At 41.6% G+C, this 22,337-nt stretch overlaps 1 protein-coding gene across 1 annotated transcript; it reads left to right on the plus strand.

Moving 5' to 3' along the window:
* The first annotated feature begins 287 nt into the window (after nt 1–287).
* LOC125014093 lies at nt 288–21,559 on the plus strand. The gene is made up of 20 exons (XM_047595130.1): nt 288–474; nt 1,558–1,896; nt 1,986–2,134; nt 2,345–2,603; nt 7,456–7,626; nt 7,703–7,860; nt 8,022–8,162; nt 8,555–8,696; nt 8,916–9,067; nt 9,288–9,413; nt 9,550–9,739; nt 10,129–10,203; nt 11,378–11,506; nt 12,645–12,704; nt 12,788–12,904; nt 16,895–17,046; nt 18,096–18,182; nt 20,387–20,533; nt 20,683–20,880; nt 21,001–21,559. The coding sequence occupies exons 1-20, from the start codon at nt 330–332 to the stop codon at nt 21,115–21,117; spliced, it is 3,054 nt and encodes a 1,017-aa protein (XP_047451086.1). The 5' UTR covers nt 288–329; the 3' UTR covers nt 21,118–21,559.
* Nucleotides 21,560–22,337: the final 778 nt, after the last annotated feature.

The raw sequence follows: 22,337 nt of genomic DNA on the forward strand, positions 1-22,337 counted from the left end.
CTGCTGGTGGGGATGTGCACTTCAACAAAAAGACAGCTCTCACAACACTACTATAACCCAACAGTAAAGCCGTGTTAGAATACAACCGCTCCAGGGAATGCACAGGTTAAATAGTATGCACAATAGAATAAAGAAAGATATGATCATATATCAACAATAAATAAATCAGCATGAAAAGGTGTCCACGCAACACATGACTGGGCTCAAATCCTCCTCATGATCATCTCTTATTCCGCCTCACTCCAGGTCCTGATGGCTCCCTCCGAGTCTCCCGAGCAGTTCACTGTGATTCTGTCACGGGCCTCATCAGGCCAAACGCTCACAGCCACATGTTGCTGAGCAGCGGCCACACCATGGCAGTCCCACCGGATTTCTTTGTTCACCCACAGACCGGCAGAGTTTTGCCCATTGCAGGAAATGTGGCGTACGATCCTGTCAGCTCTACCCTGGTGTTCACCACTGATCTTTGCACAGGTAACATTTATTTATTTATTTTTTTATGTAGCGCCATTAATAATGCAAATTGTTACATGAAGTATCACAAAACTAGGCCCGGAACCTGGCCTGAAACCCCAGAGCAAGCATGAAAGGCGAAGACACCTTGAGCTAACCTCAGCTCATATTTAGGAACCCATCAGGTAGAGACAGACGTGACATGATTTACAGTAGTACCACACAAATGCATGAGTAGTAATAGAGATGGGAGCTTAATGTAAGAGAGAAGAAATTAGAGGATCTTGGTGCGAGAGAGAATAGAGTAGAGGATAGGCGCTCAGGGCATCATCCCCCAGCAGCCTAGGCCTTAGCAGCATAGTTTGGTGTCACCTGAACCAGCCCTAAGTACACGTTTTATTAAAAAAGGAAAGTCTTAACCCTAACCTTAAAACTAGAGAAGGTGTCTGCCTTGCAAACTCAAACAGGGAAGTGATTCCACAGGAGAGGAGCCTCATAGCTGAAGGGTTTACTTCCCATTCTGTTTTTTGAAACTCTAGGAACCACAAGTGAGCCTGCACTTTGACATCGAACTGATCTGTTGGGATTATACGGTACAATGAGGTCTTTAAGATACGATGGAGCTAGGACTTTGATTAAAAGGAGGATAATTTTAAATTCTATTCTGGATTTTACAGGGTGCCAGTGAAGAGAACCTAAAATGTTGTTCGTGTTTGTATGCTAGTTGTAAATATCTAATGTTCTAATTAATTGGCACAAGCCAAATATACAGTGTAGCTTAAACGTATTTGTGCCCGGCATTATATGTTTGCATTTACGCATAAAAAATATTCAAAACAACAGCAAATTTTCACACAAGTCCCGAAAATAGTCAAACCAAATAAGGGTTCACCTACTTTTGCAAATCACAGATTGGCGTGACAGGCGTGACTTATCAAAAATAAACTATAATGTTTATAGTCAGTGTAACGCGAAACCTGTGTCACACAATCTAATAAATTGTGTGCAGGGACAGTGTAATTTGCCCATGAAATATAACATTACATTGTTCCGACATCTAATTTAAAAAGCTGTAATGTGCTAATGTGCCACTGTTTATTCCAGATGACAACAGGAAATGGGACTGCCCCCTCCTTCCCTTCATTCCTTATCCAACTTCCTGCCACTCAGACCAGCCTCTGCCCAACACTCGGCTCAGAGGCCTAAGACCAGGTCAGAGTCTGCAATTTGGTATTCCCATGGCCGACCCAGATACAGGGGTCCCAGTGCCCATTCTGGCAGTGACCATCCACCCGCAGACTGGATTAGTCTACCCACTGGGAAGGGTGCACATGTGCCCTGTCACCCGCTTGCCACAGCCTATACAGATTGGTTATCCCATGCTGGACTCCAGGAGTGGGAACGTTGTGCTCACAATTGGGGTCAGTTTAGATCCAATAACAGGTTAGTGCTGCCCGTGAACTCTGTGTGAAACTGGCAGGTATTATTATAAGACCCTGAGTGAGTTTTACTTGTTACATGTGTCTGTGTAGGAGATGTTCTTCCAGTAGGTGGAGCTCTACTTACTGAATCCTTCATTGAACCTTTGAGTGGGCGGGTGGTGAGATTAGGAGGGGCCACCATGCGGGCTGGACAACTGGTGCCTAATGCGGGGGGATACCAAACCTTACTAGACAGCAAGGTGCTTGATTTAATTATCTGCCTTTCAGTTGATATGCCTAGTTGTCATATCGTGCAGAGGTTTATTTTTTTCTTTTTTCCTTTTAAAATACCTTGAAAAAAAAAGCCTTTGACAGAATTATGTAACCACACACTTGACAGTCAAAGTCACACTCTGTGAGAGTTTAATTAAAACAATGACTCGAATGAAAGCATAACTTTTCTCAATCAGGTTCTGGCAGCAATGTTTCGATTGTTGGATCTCCTAAAGCCACTACCTGAGGAGTGGGGATCAGATCGAACCTTGCAACATCTGCAGACCCATCCAGGCAGTGAAAGAGGCAGCGGTAGACAAGATCACATTCTCGCAGCCACCAAGGTGCTCCAACAAGCCTGGGGACAGAGCCTGCACTGCCAGATACAGCTGCAGACCAGGCTGGACATCCTGCTGGAGTGGGCTGAGTGTTTACAGCAGGATGGAGGCATCCTGGGTGAGGAAATGCCAGTGAGAGGCTGAATGCATTTTTAAAAAGAGGCACTACATCAAAGATTCTGTCTTTTTTCATTTCACTGGTACTGCCTGCCTCTCTCCTTCCTCCTCCTCCTCCTCCTCCTCCTCCTCCTCAACTGTCAATTTAATATCTGCTTGTCATCACTCCCTTGTGAATCTGCTGTTCATCGCTGAAATATGAGGTGCAGAGCTGTAAGTTATGTTATTATGACATTTTGGCTGGTCCTGTCTACTTCATGAGGCTGTTTGAGGGCTGTCAGGATGAAGACCACAATTAGGTTACGATGTCAGTGAATGTCTTCATAGAGATAGCCATACAAATGTGTGTGTGTGTGTGGGTGTGCTCTCGCACAGCTATCTCTCTGAGGACCAGTATGAGATTCACACCATCGGATTTAGGACACTTGTACAAAGTGTACAAAGTCTTGGCCTGTCTTCAATTCTTTACAAAGCTGTGGTTAGGATTAGATTCAACTTTATTGTCATTACACATGCACAAGAGCAACGACATGCAGTAAAGTATCCAGTACCCAGAAGTTCAATAAGCAAAGTGCATGTAGCATAAATAGTGCGGTATATAAGCAGTAAGTTGCAGGTTGTTTTTATAGCATATTTACAGTCACAAAACTAGGTAATTAGTTTCTACTTAAACTAATGGTTGAAGTAGAACGCTTGGTTATTCAGGAGCTCCTCAAAAGGCCCTCGGTGAGTCTAATCTATTTTAATCTAAATAGAATTGATAATGTAATTGACATAGTGTTTGATTTATGGCGGAATTTGTGTGGCTATTTGACTGTGGTATATTGTTTGTGGTGACTTTGTATATTGATTGCTGTGGATTGGGCACCGTTCACACCATGAGTCAAGCATTGTGTTTTTTATTATTATCATGTTGTTGTTTTGATCTTGACTACTTTAACTACTAGATTTTGTCATCACCTGTTTGTTGTCAGGTGCTGTGGTCCCCTGTCTCACTTGCTGTTGTGTTTTTGTTGCTATTGTGTGTTGTGTATTAATTGCAGTATTTCTAGATTGCATCATGGCCTGGAACCACCACAATTTCCAAACCAAAGTTAGCAGTGCATTACATCAGCGAATGTCCTCACAAAAATACCCTTACAGTTTTGTGTGTGGGTCTCTTGTGGATTGATTGTGGGTCCTTAGTGTGTCACTTAAACATATTAACCATATTCTTTTGATCTGGCTGGTCAGATATGTGTTTCTTTTTTTTCTTTGCTGAGCTGCATCCTGTTTCTTGTCTTGCTGTCCCAGTTTATGTTTAGTGATAAGTATCTGTGAACTGCACAAGTGTATGTTCAACCGCATCTGTTGCCATGCCATCATTAATCTGCAGTTCACCCCTTATTGGAGGTACTTCTTATTTAGCTCCTGCATGTTTTACTTTCATATTCATATTGGTCCTTTTTTTAAAAAAAAAAAAAAAGATTTAACGATAATGTGTTATTTTGTAGATTTCTACAGAGAAGAAGAGAGTCTTAGGCATAGTTTTGTGAATTTGTGTTTGAAATGGGCCTAAAAAGGATGGCACAGGCCAAATAACAACATAGAAGTAGATGTTCTAGCTCCATGTTATATGGTATTGGGAGGGAAAACCTTTCCCTACCTCCCACAGTGGAGTACCAGACAAAAGAGTGGGTTTTACCTCTTGCTGCATGCACACCACACCTCTTGCGACATGCACACCATTAATGTGGAAGTGAAAGGAGGGACAGAGTGTGTTGGTGGTGGGTGAAAACCTAGATCTAAAACATGTGGAATGAGTCACTAACAGTCAGGGGAGAGAGACAGGTTCCAGATGGCGTGATAATGGTTCAGCGTTGAATGAACAGAGAGGACAGGAAGGAGGAAATATGCCCAATGAGAAGGAGAGGAGAATGAGACACACCCAGCATGTGTGGGTGTGATAATAAACAACCAGAAAGTTAGAGAGCGCATGTAGTGGATATTAGAAGGCCAGAGGCAGGATAACACATTTAGTATTCCAACAAATCTGCTTTAATGATATTGAGAACATTTACAAGGTTAGAGTTAATAAAAGCCTGAAAAACTTAATAAAAGGTGAAGTGCCAAGACTGAATGGTGACTTGAAAAGGCAACTTTTGAATTTGTATTTATTAGCAGTTCTTCAACAAAAGTAATCACTGAAGCTTCTTCTTCCACCCTTTGACTATACTCCATGTATTATCTGGTATCATCACATCGCGACCAACCCTCCGGGCATGTCAGTTTAGCCTCTGTCTTGATATCAAGTTTCACTAACTCCGACAAAAGCCTTTAGTTAACTTAGTTAATTCCGGCTCTTATGCGGTTTACCTATTGACCGGCGTCATTCTCGTCTTTTTTTTTTTTTTTACACATCATCGGCTTGTACATTCAGTAACTGTCCCACCAAGTCCCAGGCAAACCCCCAGTTGTGTTGGATCTTATGATTCTTGTTAATGGGAGCCATTGACACTGAAAATTTCCTGAAAGACCTAAGCAAAGCCACACGGATGTTAGCAAGGACACTCATGCAGAGTAAGGGGGTATGCTAGGAAGAGGTCCTGCAGCATGCTGACTCCATTTTAATTCCAGAGACAGAGAGGAGCCCCGTGTTGTGAGAGCAGAGGGTATGTTATGGATTAAGAGGGTTTTGGAGATCAGAAAGGCATGAAATGTCCTCTTGGAATTTTTCTGGCATGGATAGAGAGCCAATGAAGGGAAGCAAAACTTTGTAAAATGCTGTAAGACTGCTCAACAGAATAGTATGATATGTTCTGGTATTTTACACTCTCATCTCTACACAGTTTATTGTGTCGATAAGATAATTTATTATTTTAACTGTAATGTTAAAAAGGGAAAAGGGATCCACCTTCAACCATTCATCTCCTGTGACTTTGGAGTCTTTGGAAAGGAGTAATGTATTAGGGTTTGTCCTAAAAGTTTGTCCTCAAAATAAATAACATTGATCATCTTGTGACGATTCAATTTTTCTGCTGGAAAACTTTTGGACCGGGGATTCATGTGGATGTTACTATGACATGTACCCCCTACCTAGACCAGACCAGGCTGGACAGCCCCGCCCCTTAGCAATGACGTTTCTTGATGGCAGCAGCTATACCCAGCAGGTTGCAGACTGACACACACAAAAATGGTTTAGGAACAACTAAAAATTCAGTAGATCCTAAACAGATCAAGTATCTGTGGGATGCACTGGAACCACCCTGATCCACAGAGGACCCTCCCCTCAACCCATAGGACCTAAAGACCCCGAATGGCAATGCTCTGTGGTGTCTTTTAACAGGATGTTACACAGGAAACCCTCAGAAGGTCCATGTCCATTCTCTGATGAGTGAAATATTTTGGAGACACAAGGGACACAATATTAGGAATAATGTTTTACTTGTTCAGTCAGTTTATGATATATTTAAGGCAGGCTGTAAGGCTGTACTGTTTTCTAATTTTACCTTTTGTAGTTGCAGTGTTATGCAACCTTAAAAAAAAAAATTTTTGGTACTGACAACAAACACGGACTACATCTTAGCTATATTAAACGGATCGCCACAAAGCATGTGGCGCACCCTGTTACGGATCTCAGACCGTTGTCTATAAGACCCCATGACAAGTCTGTTTCCCCCTGGAGCAAGGCTGGATGTGTCTGAAAATAACATTGTTCGAGTAGCTTCCTACTGACTAATGATGACAAACCAATCTGATAGTGTGCAGGTTAGGAACTAACTGAAAGAAAAGTTTCCATGACTGCATTCACACAAGAAACCTTTAATACAGCAGGTTATATTTGGGAGGTGACAATAAACATGGACTAGTTCTTAGCTATATTCAACTTAGCTATATTAAACTTAGGGCTCATGTGAGGGTTAGGTCTAAGGCTTGTTAAAAGTGAAATTACTGTTACTGATTAAGTGAGAGGAATCTGCTGTAGAAGCAGACAGAGTGTCCTTGTTATACAATACACCCTAGAGGGGAAGCATCCGGTTTTGACTGACATAGGCATGCTTAGGACATGTGTTTCTTCTTTAATCCTGGGTGTAGAGCTCTTCGAGAACCTAATAGGACAAAAAGAGACAAACATGAATCCACGAAACTACAAAAGGCTGAGTGGAACATCAATGAATCAAGATTCAAAGGTTAGGCAAGTGAGTCAGGGTGTAAACCACAACACCATTGTGTGATACGCACTCTCTTAACACTATGTTTTCTATTAGCAGAAATAAAAGATCGTATTCTTAAGTATTACGGCCACTCTAGGTTGGTTCGTCCATCTTTCTATGCATGGTTCTCCTAACTGCTTGAAAAGGAAACAAGAATAAATGTGAATATACATCGGAGAGCTTGTGTTTAAAGTATATTTCCTCTGATCCATTGTTAGAAAATTGTCAGTCCTGAAACATTGTTGAAATATTGACACAGCTGCTGAAGACTGCCAGTGTCAATCTTCCCATCATCATGGTCGCAGGTCTATTGTGTTTTACTGCACTGTGTGAGAAAAAAACACTGTGGTTTGTGCACTTAACTTCTGTGGCTATATGGTATGAGGAAATGTGCAGTTTCTCTTCTTCTAATGTTTGATATGTTGCTTGTCAAGAAGTCAGTTTTTTTGCATTCAGTTTGGATTTCTATGCATTTCGTACTTTGACTTAAGGTCAAAGGAAACGTGACGAAATCATGTGGGCTTATTTTGGCAACGGACAATCTTTCAATTCCTCAGCCAAAAACTGCTCCTTTTTATCGTTGCAGAAATTCTCAAATATTCATATTTGTTCATCATAATTTCATCCACACCAACACTTTCCTGCACTGTTTAAAACCAGGGGAGATGCCTCTGTCAGGCACAGATATCTGCGCGCCTGCTCTACTGGGGATGGAGTACCCTGACCCTGCGGGATCTGGCCTTAGTGTACCTGTGCTTGGGTGTCAGACTGACCTTTTCTCTGGGAATACAATACCGTTGGCAGGGACCATGGAAGACCCAGATGGAAAAGGTACTGTGAAAAACAAGTGATTGCACACTTTTTTAAATAGCTCATTTAATCCTCACCTCCTTCTCATGCTTCACAGGCCTTGTGGCGATCCGTTACGGAGCTCAGACCGTTGACCCCGTGACAAGTCTATTGGCCCCAGTGGTTGGAGCAAGGCTCGATGTGTCTAAAAATAACGTTGTTCCCATAACAGCTTCCTACTGGCTAATGATGACAAACCAAACTGATAGTGTGCAGGTGAGGAATGAACTGAAAGAAATATTTCCACGAATGCAAGTGCACAAGAAACTACGGAGCCCTAAGAGGACATGACATTTTTTTTTTTTTTTTTGCTCTTCGTCCAGTCAAATAGCACAAGGTGATTCTGATGTTCTTTTGTTTTTGTTATTATACTTCAGGTAGAGGCGCTGCAGAGAGAAATGTGTGTGCGAAACACTTACTGGCAGCAGCAGAGGCAGCGGGAGGAAGATATTCTCACTGATCTGGACTCGGCTCTTTTCCAGTCACTCTTTAGAGTCGCGGAAGCGAATTCTTATCTGGTCAGCATGGGTTGGGGTTATGTTTTGGTTGTAAATATCTTATATAGCGTGGACTTCAAGTACAGGAGGAGGAATTCAAAGAGATTGAGCCTTTTGAAAATGTGGAAATGGGAAACGAGACATGTGGATGTGGTGGCATGAAATAATTCTGTTCCTGCTTTTCATATCCTGCTGAGAGTGCCAAGTAAACAAACTGATGTCCAGGTTTTTCTGGGCAAAGTTTCTGCTAAGTCATTGTACCTGTGTGTGTGTGTGTGTGTGTGTGTGTGTGCGTGTGTGTGCGTATGTGTGTGTGCGTGTTTTCCATCTCTACTTGTGTACATGTGGTTTTTGAGTGCCAATATGCAAATGTGTGCCACCTTTTCATGTTGAAAGTGTATTCTCTGCTGCAGGCCCAGTGGTCAGGGAGGCAGCTGAGGGAGGCAGCCGTGGAGCTGCAGGATTCAGCACAGGCTGAGGCCCAGAGAAGAGCAGCTCGGCACTCCCACTTGGCACTGACGCTGCCTCCTCATGTATTACACATCCTCACACTGGGTAAATTAGCTGGCAGGCTGTCAGAATGCAAGAAAGCATGAAGGAAATTACAGTCATGATCGGCATTGCGCTCCATTTATCGCTTTCCAAAAGAGAGGCGCTTCAAGCCAGCATCTCATATCGCACCCTTCACTTGTGAAGTAATGAACATAATCCCTAGATTCAATGTTGTTTGGGCTGGCAACATGTTCAGGTCTCTGTCTCCGTCTGTGGGTTTAGGTGATGAGGAGGAGTGGGATCAGCAGTGTTTTTGGCACTCAGAGCTCTTGTCTGGCCTCGATAAGATGGACGTGTGTGTCGATCAGCTGCAACAAGACCAGGAAAAATGGACGACGCGTGTGGGAGACTGGTCTATAAACCTCCACCCTATGGTCAGAGCAATGGGTTCATGTTGTATTATTAGCACTGCAGGCTCACTTGTTGACGGACACAGTTGGAGCAGATGTTCACTTCCATTTGAGACAAGCAATGGAAAATGTATATGCTGTATAGGGTAGCGTTGGAAAGTGGAGTGGATGAGATTCAGCCTGTGCACTCCGCAATGCTGCTGCTCGAATGTAAGTAACAAGCCTGTGGTTATTCCTCCTTCAGGACAGAGAGATGAGGCAGAGAGAGCTATGGGAGCAGTGTTGTTCCAGACAGACAGAGTTGGAGGCAGCTCTTAATGCGCTTCACTATGTCAGACACCTCTCCCAGCTACGCGCCGACACTGCTCAGGTGAAAATAAATGACACTGAAAACAAATGAGCCTATGTCCATGATGCACTTTCTATATTCTTTTGTATTTATTCCATTGAAATCGGTATAAACCTTAGATGAAAGGAAAAACTAAACATTCCTTACCGTTATCCAGGCTCTATTGTGCGGCAACTTTTGGTTCAAGGATTACGGTTTGGCCCCGGGCAGTGGACACAGGCTGAATGTGAAGATGTTGGGTTCGCTCCAACAGAAGGCGTTGCCTCTGCTGGAGAGACTGAACCATCTCCTGGAAGAAAAACAGCCGACCAGTTTCTCTCCTAACACCTGTAATCAGCACATGTCTGGTATAGAAGCAGCACCATATAAGGATCTATACTACATTGAACACGGACGCAAAGACTAAAAAAAAGCATAGGAATAATTACAGAATCAGCTTTATTGGCCAGATGTGTGAACTCACACAAGGAATATGACTCTGGTCACTTTGCTCAATGGTGCAACAAATAAAAAACAACACTATGAGCATAAAAATAGATCGTATGAAAAAAGAATAGAAAAACTGTACAATATAAGTAGACGTTCTGTATATAGTAGATACAGTAATTTGACACAAAACATATTGCATTGTGCTAGCTTTCATTAGATTAATACATTTGTCGTTTCCTTCCATCCTGTTGTGATTGTAGAATATTGCCAGGCATGTCTTTCAAGTCCAGTTTCTAACATGTCCTAGGACTGTCAACAAAACAGCCATATGGTATGGAGATAGCCTCTAGAGTCTGGACTGCCTCTGTGCCAGTGGTGAAAGGTATGCCCCTCTCAAGACACCCTCGCCTTGTGATAACGTAGGAATGTAAGCATATGTATGTAGAAAACGTGTGTGTGCAGAATGCAAAAGTACTGCAAAGTATGTTCACTGTGTGTTAAGATGTAGTTTCGCTTCACGGTTCACTCTTAAACACCCACGTAGCATCTGTGAAATCAAAGCTTCACGTTTCGTAAATTAAATTCTTTGATGTTAAGCAACACCAACACCCAACGATACAGAAAACAGGCACAGTTGCCTGTAAATATTTTTTTTTTTTTTTTTTTTGAGTTACTGTGTTATCAAAGCACTGTTTCCAAAACTTGCTACCCTTCACTGCAATCGTTTCATCAGAGAATTTCTTCAGGCTTTTGTCCATCTGTCACAAAGAGCAGTGAGTAGGGTCCAAGTGCAGTACAGGAAATCCCTTGATGTGGTCAAGGTCGAAACTGTGCAGTGTCTGGTTCCTCTAGCAGTTCCTGAACACTATTAACTTCTCCAAACGTGTTAAATTTCCTCTTTATTTTTAGTCCTGTGGTCATTAATTGTGCCAATCCAATTTCAGTTCGGTACCCACACCCACCACCTGTCCCACTTTCTTGTTGTCATACTGCCAGTTTTTGCATCACCTCAAACACTTTAGATTTGTCCAACAACTACTTCCTTCTTTCTTTTCGGTATCGAATATAAAACAACTTTAGTATCCATTTTTAACTTTTGCTGGCATAATTCAACTGAGAGAAAGATGACAGGTTTCCTAGATACATATAAGGGAGTAATGATGATTTTATTTATAGAGACATTTCTTCCTCTTCAATTATTTTTCTTTTCTGACTTTTGTCTTAATTGTGCTGCTCTTCTGCTTCTACCGACACATATTTGTTTTTTGCAAGTGAAGCATGACAGTCAAGTAATGGATAATAAGCTATGGTTCTGATTTCTTATTTTGTTTCACTCATGTATAGGCCTGATGAGAATTTTCTTCTTCCACTGTGGTGTCACTTTAACACTGACATTATCCATCCTTCCCCTCTTTAGAGGCCCATACGGCTTCCTCAAGTTAGTATCAGTTCCCTTCTCTGACTCTGACTTTACGTAATGTACGCTGGGTCAAAGAGATACTTTATTTGGTCACCAGTTAACAGAATCTAAAAAGGTCTTCTTTGTGTTTCTGAAGGAATCTCCACCCAGTCTTTGAGGGAGCATGTCCATATAGGACAATCCCAGGACACTGGTCAGCAAGCCAGCTCAGCGCCGACTCACAACTCACAAAGTCAAACTGCATCTTCCGGCATTCACTCTCAGGGTGAGACGAATACGCAAATTACAGTACTGAATAGAAGACGCCTTTCCACCGGTGTTTATCTGAGCAGCTGTGTGCAGACTTATTGCACATTACTAGATTTTGCTAACAGACTGCTTTCAATTTAAGTATGCTTATTATTTAAGCATTATTTAAGCAATTTAAGTCTGTTTATACAGCAAAGTATTCTGAAGTTACAGCTTGCTCTTTTGGAAATCATACCAATTATTTTTCTTAGCTTAGCTGCAGAGTGCAGAAAACTGCCTCACTTTAACCCAAACAGTGCATCTAACTAACATGTGTATGTTTGTGCAGATTAAGTTGTAACCTAAAATCATGCATCTAGAGCATCAAAAAATACATTATTGTATTCATTATCATGTTCTGTAATCCCTGAGTTGTCTATACCTAAATTGAGCTTCACACATAAGAAGCTGGTCCCTTTTAATGCCATGTTACGCTTCCATGTTTCTACAGTAGTCCAGAATTGAGTTGGTTGCTCTACACCACTAAATCCTGCACACTAGTGCTTTCTGTATTGTGATCCCTGACACCCACCAAGTCCAAAGAAATGTTGTGATGAACTGCAACACGGTTACTGTGAAAAGCACCACCAACACCACTTCACAGTCAGTACTACATCATCTTTTCTTCTGGGACCTCTATTTGCATTTTTAACAGCTGTCACATCCGTTCCACTGTTCGTTTAAAACCAAAATAACTCCTTGTCGCTGCTATAACCAAAGGTGTGTTTAAGTGTTGAAGAAAGGTGTAGTTTTATTTCACGGATACTAGAAATACAAAGCTTTCTTTTTAGTTCTTAATTTCTCCTTTTCTGTTTTATATGCTGTGGACAAAATCAGCATCTTTTTTTTTTTTTTTTTTTTGATTTCCCCCACATATTTCAATTTATTGAAATACACATTAACATGAATCCAACATATCATAGTAAAAGAATAAGGGATAGCTACACTATAGAACTAGGCTGAGTTTAACACATAATAGGTAGGGGGTCCCTGCTTAACCTCTCCATCAGTTTGGGGGTCCTTGGCCTGAAAAAAACGTTGAAGACCCCTGAATCTAAAGAATGAAGATAAATTTTGCCCCAATATGGTTACATGTGATTCCTTGTTCCTAATAGAGAGTCAACAAATGAAGGAATCGGCTCAGCCTACACATATGAGTGTCCCTCCTATTCCAGGTGAGACCATGATGTACAATAGTATATAGCTGGAACATATGTATGTGACTTCAGCTTGCATCCACGTCTCTTGAATTCCCCAGAGGAGCAGTGGACAAGGCTGGTGGAGCTTTCTCCTCTGTTCCAGATGTTGAAGGGGGTGGAGCTACAGCTGAAGGACTTGGCCTGTAAAGCCGGGATTTCTGGAAGAGAGCTTTCTGGTAAGTTGGATTACTCGGGAAGCCAGGCCCTAGTTCCCCGGGCCACATTTTTAGCTGGCGCAAAGTTGGTCTTGAGCTGCTCCTTTGGGAAGTGTTTATGCCCTGGCAGGATCGATCAAATCGTGTGGGCGGGCTTTATGAGGTACGTAGCCACACCCGTCATCTGAGTTGCACAATGGAGCTGAATTTGGCTGTGATTGGTTGTAGGACTAATTGCATGCAGAGGTAGGCTTAAGTTGCCGTTTATCAACTGAGATCAGTTGGTGTCCAAATCAAAAAGGAGGTTGAATAGTCAACAACCAAATTCTGTCTCTGTTAGAGTCTCTGCGAGAGAATGGATTGGATGAGGTTCTCTCTTCATGTCAGCTTCTGCTACATTGTTTTTATCTCAACGGACATAACAGTCCTCCCTCATATGGTATGGATATAAAATTTTCCTGGTCTGTTTGACAGTATTTACTTTTCAGTCCTGCCTGCGTGTTTCCCAGCTGCTCTTGATGAGGCCCATCTGGTAAACATTTTGTGCACCTCAAGTGTTTAGGCATACGTTAGTATGGTTTCAGGGACTTAGGGTTTAATTACACAGATTTCCAATCAGTGCTGAAAAGGCTGCAGTGATGTGATTTAGGAAAAAAAAAGACCTTGGTGTTGGTAGCTGGTGTCATTATTTCCGGTGAGGTGGGACCTAAATACAAGACACATACAGTGATACAGTGGGATGAGGCAGGAGTAGGAAACAAAATGGATATAATGAAATCTGGGCCGGGGGGTTGAGAGGCAGGGTAATCCAGCATGAGTCTAAGACAAACAGGGTAACATCACAGAGCAGAACAGGGAAAAACAGGAAATATTGAAAACTGAGAACCATGTCAGCTGGTTTTTATGAACTCCCTCGCTTGCAGCCTTATAGGCTCATGTAGGGTGCTGTGGGACACATACGTTGTAACCTATGCACCTAGCCAACCCCAGTGCGAGGCATTTATACTTGTGCACTCAGTTAGGCTCGCTCTGTAAAAACGCTAGTCGGCGCCGTGTCTTTTTAACTCGTCGGGGGTTAATTTAGTTTTTCCTTCCTACTTCACTTTCAACAATGGCAACTGAAACTTTGGCCAAAACTTTGAAGAAGACGGGAGATGGAGAAGCAGCCAGAAATACTAAAGTGGAAACACGCTACTACCAAGGGGACCAGTCACAGCTCTTATGGCCTGTGCCGCCGCGGCACATACGTACGTTGCTGGGGAGCTGCACATAAGCTATTTCGCCGTAGCTATGGCGTTAAATTGATGCAGAAGCCTAAACCGCCTATTACTGCTGTAGGACTCAAGGTACTAAGCCTCCTTCATACAAGCTAGTTTGTCAGGTTTGGAAGGGTTTACGCGTTATGGTCATGACGGTGAACATACATGAATAACTTCATCAGCCATAACATTATGACCAGCAGCCTAATATTGCGTAGGTCCCTCTGCCAGTAAAACTGGTCTGGCCCGTCAGTCCAGGTGACAGCTTGTCCTTCCAAGCACCACTTTTGATAGGTAGATGCTCTGAGCTTGTTTAGCCGTCACAAGCAGTGGGTCCTCATGGTCACTCAAATCCTTCAACTTGTACATTCGATGAAATGTCCTACCTACCAACAGTTGTCATGACAGCGAGATAATCAGTGCTATCCACTTCACCTGTCTCTGGTCATAATGTTATGAATGACTTGTGAGTTTCTGTCATTGTGTAAATCACTCAGTAGCTTTCTTTAACATTATGCGTACAGTGATACAGTGATGTGTTTTTTTTTTTTTTTTTTTTTTTTTTATTTAAAGCTTTTGGGCAGTCATCCTTAACCCACATTGTCTCACTGTAACTTCGTGAGACTTCCTGTTTGGTGCTACCAGTGTCTTTTTCATTAGCTGGTATCACAGCTGCTGACAGGATGGTGGCTTTTCGTTGGAAAGCTACCCCACACGCCGTTGGTGAGGTGTACTTTCCGCTTGCTTTTTTATAAATATGCGTGATTAACTGCCGTCTTCTGCAAAGTTTTCAACATTTGGGCTTGCTTGCTTGGATTTCAAAATAGTACATAATAATACACCTATAGCTTTTTCCACACCACAGTTCCAATTATGAGTGGTCCAGTCTGTAAAGGCATAACCAAAAGTGTGTGTTGAACATACTCTTAACCTCCAATGGCAAATTATGTCCCTAGAGTATGGTCATGTTTATTGTTTTGTTACTACCAGTGTGCTATTTGATCCCCTTTATTTCCATGGCTGGGTTGCCTTCAGTAAGTGCCTAAAATTCCCCGAAACTCCTCCTCTGGCATATTGCATGGTCACCCACTGCTCCAAGTGTGCTCCACTTGGATGGGATAAATGTCAAGGTTGTGTAGTGTAATTTTAAAGCCGGTGATGTGCTAAGAAGAAGATAAATGAAAAAGACGCAAGTAGAATGACTATGATGACATGTTTGATTATAAGGTTGTATTGATTACAATGTTATATCTGAATATAATGTCATTAGTCTGATTATAATATGATATGATGGGCCTTCACCAGGCATATGCTACTACAACACAGAGTGGGAGCACTGAAACCAAAAGTGTATCTACTGTATTCTTCACAAGGGCACGTGTGTAAAGGCACATAATATGTAGAAGATAGTTGCACTTGTTGCACTTGGTAAAATTCAATGTGTTTGTTTGTAATAAACTTTATTATTTTAAAAATACGCTTAAAACTGAAAATAAGGGTGTAAAACTGGCAAGAATGACTTTATAAAACTGGGAGCCTAGGGAAATTATGAAGCTTCCTTGAAAAAATAAAACATATTTGATAATGGCTCAATGGTGAAAAAAGGATGAGCACCAGGCGCTACGCGGTGGCACACGGTGCAGATAGATGAGAACACCTGGCACCCAATGTCATGAAAACCTCAGCAGCAGTGACGATGACAATTTCTAACGGTGTAATTGGTTAAAATGAAGGGGTGGTATCCCAAATGTAGGGGACGGACAAAAGGTGTGACCTGTGGGGTCCCAAAAATATAAAAGGCAAGAACAAAGGCCTTTACGCTTTAGAGTAGGACTGCGGGGAATTTTTATGCACTATAAGACTGCTCTCCTTTGTTGCTGGCAATAAACTCTCATAATCACTCTGAACATGGACTCCTGACAATTTCTTTGAGAGTCTAAAGAGAAGACTCCACCAGGCTGAATTGAACAACTTCCGGGGGCTTTCTTTGACAAAGGTCTCCTATTTGACGCAACAGTTGCTTGTGGGGTTGTGACACACAGTTTGTGCCCATCATGTGGATTCCCTTTCCAGCAGAAAAAAAAGCAGCCTTAAACCACAAAGCATTGTTATTTCTAACTTTTGCACAAGGTCCCCATTGCATCTATCGTACTCCCAGTTTCATAAGGTATACTGTGATTTCAATTGTCACACTATTAGATCTCAAGACAGAATGGAGCCTTCCTGTTGATGAGCGGAAAGATGCCTTAACTGACTTGCAATGCTTGCAGTCAGGATGTGGTCGCTAAAGTAGTGAGAAGGAAGTGTCACTAACAGACCTCAATATACCACACCTTGGATGTTTTAACGATGTATCTGTGATGTCAACACTAGCTAAAGACAAGGTCCATAAAGCAAGTCAGAGGGTTTGACTAAATTACTTAACACAGTTTAGAGTAACTTAACAAAGTGTTTTATTACTGATGCTATCGCAAATGACTTGGTGCCAACGTCAATGTAACACTCTGGTTAAGACTGATTAAAACTGGGATGCCTTTCAGATTTGCACTGATTCAACCCTCAGAGGATGAAGCCAACTGACTTTTATACTACTGCCATTGTGAGTTTAACATTTGTAGCTTTAAGTAAAGCATCTCAACACCGTTTGGATGGTGGTGTTAATATCGTCCATTTCCAGAGGATATCATATTTTGGTGCTTTCACATTTCAGTATTTTGGTTCATTAACAATGCCCATCATGTTCTGTGTCCAGACAGAGGCGAACGTTTTGTCGACGTCCTTGATGCTCAGTGGGAATGTGAGGGAGAGCTGATCCCTTTGGACGTGTCGACCCTTAAGCCCAGAGAATTCCTGGTCTACCAGCACGGGCTGTTCCTCATGCACATATTGCATAATCTAAAACTGGTTGGTGTCAGAATTTCACACTTGCTTGCAGTCACATTGCACACTGTCTTAATTTTTAAATTGCTTTTACCATTTAACTTGAATTGGCTGGGAATAGCAACAACCCACTGTGACCCTCTAAACGGTAAGTGGGTATGGCTAATGGACAATTTAATGTAGCCTGGCCCCAAGCTATCTTTTACATTTTTAATTTCTTATGAGAGTCTGTGTAAGTGCTCAGACAGGAAACCTTCCACCTCTCCCTGTATTCCAGTTAAAGATGGCATTGTGGAGTTCATTAAAAAAATAAAAAGTCTGTGACGTCACTGAGCGCATACCCTCTCTCTCTCTCTCTGTTTATATATATATATATATATATATGATCACATGTCGGCTACTCTGTAGTCACAAGTTTTACATGAACCAACATAACTTACAACATAACATAACCCCTGACCTAAATTCAGTGGGTAACGTCTAACACCAGGATTCCAGGCCCCAGCCACAACTTTGGTTGATTCTTGGGTCAGAGTAAGGAAATCATCATTGGTGAGAACACATGAAAACACCGATGAATTTGACAAAAAAATGAAAATAGACAGTATACTCTGAACTAAATGTTTAAGTTCATTTTATTTACAGAACCTCAAAAAAGCAAAGAGCATTTGCACCAAAGTGCTTCACATTCAACATGTCATATAAAACATGTAAAATACAGTTTAACATCAATGCATCAACAAATGAAAAGCTGTTAACACCCAGGGTGACCAGATTAAACAAATAAAAACGGATCAACTGCTGTTGAAAGTGCTATTGAAAATAAAGATTAGTCTTAAGGTGGTTCTTGAAAGCTTCAACAAATGTGGTAGTGTGTATTATTTTGTTGTCCTGTAAGTGCTGCGTGCACTCACCACCATAACTGAGGGGATTACTGAATGTGAATTGTATTCAATTGTTCAACACCATGTGCTGTGATTTATTTATGGATTTTTTATCGTTTATTTCTTACAGTAGACTGAGGTTTGTATTACAATGACAAAAAGGCTGTGTATTGTTTTCTTTTCCATCAGACTCCAGTCATTTCCCTTCAGATAGCAGCCAGTCTTCCAAACAACAACTACTCCAACAATGCCTTCAGAAATTCCTTCTTTTATCAGGTAAACGTGGAGTTGTATGAAAGCATTTTTTAAGGCAGGGGTCTCAAACTCAACTTACAAGTGGGCCGCCGGAGGTAGAGTCTGGGTGAGGCTTCATCAAGTATTCTACAAAAAAAGTACAACTGATCCATTCTTCTCAACCTTTACTAATGACAATTCAGAACATGCAGAACATGAACGTTTCTTCAGAACATAGGCTTCTCATACTTCCTCCTACTCCTACTACGCTTCCTCTTACACAGCTGAGCCACATTTGGCTTGAGGGGGGAAGCAACTGAGATCCTCAGTATGACTTGAAGATGCTCATATGTAAGTTTGGATCTAAACTTTGACTTATTAAAGTTGATTGTGGTGAAGAGCTTTTCACACAGATAGTTGCTGCCAAAAAGGCAAATGATCCGCTTGAAGGAAAATCAAAAAGGTTGAAAAGTGGCTCTGTGTCTTGAAGTCTGCAAACCTGCAAACACAAGTTTTGAATGGACTTAGAATGGACTTAGAAAACCTAAGTCCATTAGCCATTTGGGATCACTTAGTACAGGAACAGTCATCCCATCCTTCTCCATGAAGGCTTTCACTTCTGCTCTCAACTCAGAAAATCTCTTCAAGACATTGCCCCTGCTTAGCCAACGTAGCACGCTGACTCCTGATTTCCTACAAAAAGTGTCTGAACTGCTGGTGCTTTCAGCCCCTAGATCTGATATTGTTGCTGCATTTCACAACGTCAGACATCACATTGTCAAACTTCAGGCATTTGCTGCAAAGGGCCTGCTGTTGGGTAATGCAGTGCAGAGCAATGGCCTCTTCCACACCCTCCTCTGCCAGTTTTCTTTGAACAAGTGCCACGAGTCCATTTCTCCTCCCTGTCACTGATGGCGCTCCGTCGGTTGTTATTCCAGCAAAACTCTTAGTCCATAGTAAGCCGGCATCCACAATGGAATCACGCTGCTGGCGGAATATCTCCTGTCCAGTGGTCTGGCCATGCATTGGAATCATTGTGAGCAACTCCTCCATCACTTCAAAATTCATCAAAACCACGGACATATATTGCAAGCTGCGCAGTGCCAGTGACATCAGTGCTCTCATCTCTCTTTGCCTGCTTTCTTGAAAAAATCTTGTTGTCTCAGTAGACATGTTCCGAGTTTAGCGACCCGGTCCTCTCGCTCTTCTCCCTGGTATTTTGCATACTCCTCTGCATGTCGAGTTGAGTAATGATGTCTGATGTTTCACACCTTGTGCACCGCAACTTTATCTGTGCATAACGGGAGTCCCCTGTGCACAACAAAAAAATATTCCGTCTCCCACTTCTCCTGAAATTGACTGTGCTTGTCGCCAACCTTTCTCTTCACGGCAGGTTTTGAAAAAGGACATGACTGGGGCTGGGTGACAAAAAAACGTGGTTGCATTGGTGACTTGATATTATTTAACACGTTTCAAGTGACCACCGCTGCTAATTCGTGTTGTTGTCACGAGCCTGATCTATTGTAGCCCACAAGTGTTAAAAAACATAAAACGCCCGGGGCCTGTGAGAAAAAAAAAGTGCGGGTGCACTATCACCAAGCTTTGATTTCAAGTAGGGCGCAACAAAATATTGTTCTGCAGGCCGCAATTGACCTGGCCCCCCGCGAGTCTGGGACCCCTGTTTTAAGGTCTTAAAGCACACGTCAGATTTCAAAATTAGGAAATATATAGCATACAAATAAGAAATCTGGTTATTGTGGATCGAATGTGGAGTTTTATCTGTGCAGGTATCTGTGCAATTTTAATATTAAAGACATTCAGACAAAAAAACACCACATCTGTACAACATCTTCAGCTCTGTAGGTCTCTGGGCAGAAAAGACAAGAATAACAAGAAAATGAAAGTAGGTCAGTCTATTCCTTCAGTAGAAAGTGACGCGCAAACCCACAGATCTAAGGTTCCTGCACGAGCTTACGGTTAATGAAGATTGTTTTTAACTGCGGTTAGATTTTTGAGTTTCAGGTCCTCTTTGACACTCTGTAGCTCAAATACACATTAGGCATCAATACAAGCATATTGTTTCTTTTTTATTTCCCTTTCAGCATACACTGGAAGGAGCTGTTACTGTCTCTACAAAATAACAGGAATCAAGCCACAGATTGTTTACATGATAAACTGGGATTCCTGGCTTGATTTTAATGTACTGTTTTTTGTGCAGTTGTCAACGCTCAGCTTGCGTGTTGCAGGAAGCAGAGGAGACACTCTACGTTCGTCGCCAGAGGCTCCAATCAGTTGGAGGTTTCTCGCTCCTGCTACTCCACTGTTTGTCCCATGTGAAAGTTAACGACATGAGCTCTGACTCCAGCCCCGCCTTCCAGAGGCTGTTCTTCAAGGTACAGACACAAAGGATTAAGTTAATTGACAGTTTTGGTTCGGACTTCGATTTGATATCAAAATCAAAGAGCCAGCAGTGCTTTGTATCGTTCACTCTTTCACCGACTCTTAGTGGTAACACACTGATTTGTTTATTTTTAAATTACAGGCGCTACAGGAATGTCTAGGCGAGCTGTTTCAGGCCAGACTGGGGCTGCACTTCTCCGAACAGGAAGCCAATTTGTGTGTTTGGTTTCACAACCAGGAGGCCTCGACGGGGGACTTAAAGGAGAATTTGTCCGAGCCATATGCTGCTGCCCTGCTCCACAGGCTTCACAAACCCAGCAGAGGATTGCTGTCTGAAGACGTAAGGCCAGCATATTTCCCCTCTCAGTATTGTATTCATATTCATAAGGAATGTATATATTTGTACATATATACATTTATACACATGCAAATATATATATTTTTTTGATTGCATAAGCAGGAAGCTGAGAAGCTTCAGAGGAAACACAGGGAAGCTTCTTTGTTCTCCCATCTCGAAGGTCTTTTGAGAGAGCGGAGTTCTGAAGCCGCAGAGATGGTCAATGATCGGACTGGGTAAATGTTCTGTATGTATTTGGTTTTGCCTCCATTATTAGGATGAATCCAAACCTATAGATGAAAGAAATATATATATAGAAAATAGGGGCAGGACGCACCATATTGCCATTAGATGACAAAGAAACACGCAGGTCTGACTAATTCTGTTTTTCATAATATACTGGGCTATATAAGATATCACTAATCTAGAGCTAGAGTGTATGAGGTTTAAGGTTTTGAGGTTTTTGTGTGTAACCATGAACAAATCTAAACTTAATAACCTCATTTCCCCTCAGAGTTTTATTTCGATTGATTATATATGTAGCCTAATGATATGATATGTATTTACTTTTACGTATATTGACTCAAAAAGAAAACATTGTGAACATTTGGTTTGATTATGCCTTTAAAACGCGTCACTGTGAACATAATAAACTACTATAGTTTTGTCTCCAGTCCATGAACACTGTGGTATCCACTATTATTTGCTGCCCTTTCTTCATTACTCATCACACAAATCAACCATGATGTTCATTTATTAGTTTATTTATTTTGTAAGAAAAACTGCTTTCTTCTCAGATAACACATACATAATTCGGGATTTAATGGAGTCAAAAGCGATAGGCACACAAAGTTGTTTTCAAGGAAATGTGGTTAAAACAAGCACAGACACATGTGAATGAGGACATATAGACGTCTTTCCCAGTGTTGTGGTCCTGCATGTGGAGGAGGAGGCAATACATGAAGAAGGAAAGCGTTGTTGAGTTTCCCTCCATCCATCTTCTGGCATAAAAGACAGGACCTTCACTGCTGTTTTTTTTGACTGACTTGGATGGCGATCAAGATGATGAGCAAGATTAGTCCTACGACGAAGGCGATGATGTTCAGGGTCTTGGCTGTCCGCGATGCATCCTGGGCTACAGCTGTTTGCCCAACGAGATTAGCATTTTGTGCCTTTAAGAAAAAAGAAAGTGATCAGAATGAGTTACATTTTAATTGCTACTAAAACGATAAAACCATCAGTAGGTTATTTCCTTGTGTCTAACAAAACCAGCATATATCCATGTACACACAAAATCAATATTATAAATTAATTTGTATATTTTGAGCCTATAGAGATTTTCTTGTTGCCCGAGCTGTTGTTTAAAATTATAATACTTTACAATATTATTATTATTAATAATAATAATCGTAGGTGGATCGTACACTTAAAAGTACAAAGAAGCATAAGTAGCAAAAATG

Source organism: Mugil cephalus, chromosome 9 (genome assembly GCF_022458985.1).
Source record: "Mugil cephalus isolate CIBA_MC_2020 chromosome 9, CIBA_Mcephalus_1.1, whole genome shotgun sequence".
Lineage (NCBI taxonomy): Eukaryota > Metazoa > Chordata > Actinopteri > Mugiliformes > Mugilidae > Mugil > Mugil cephalus.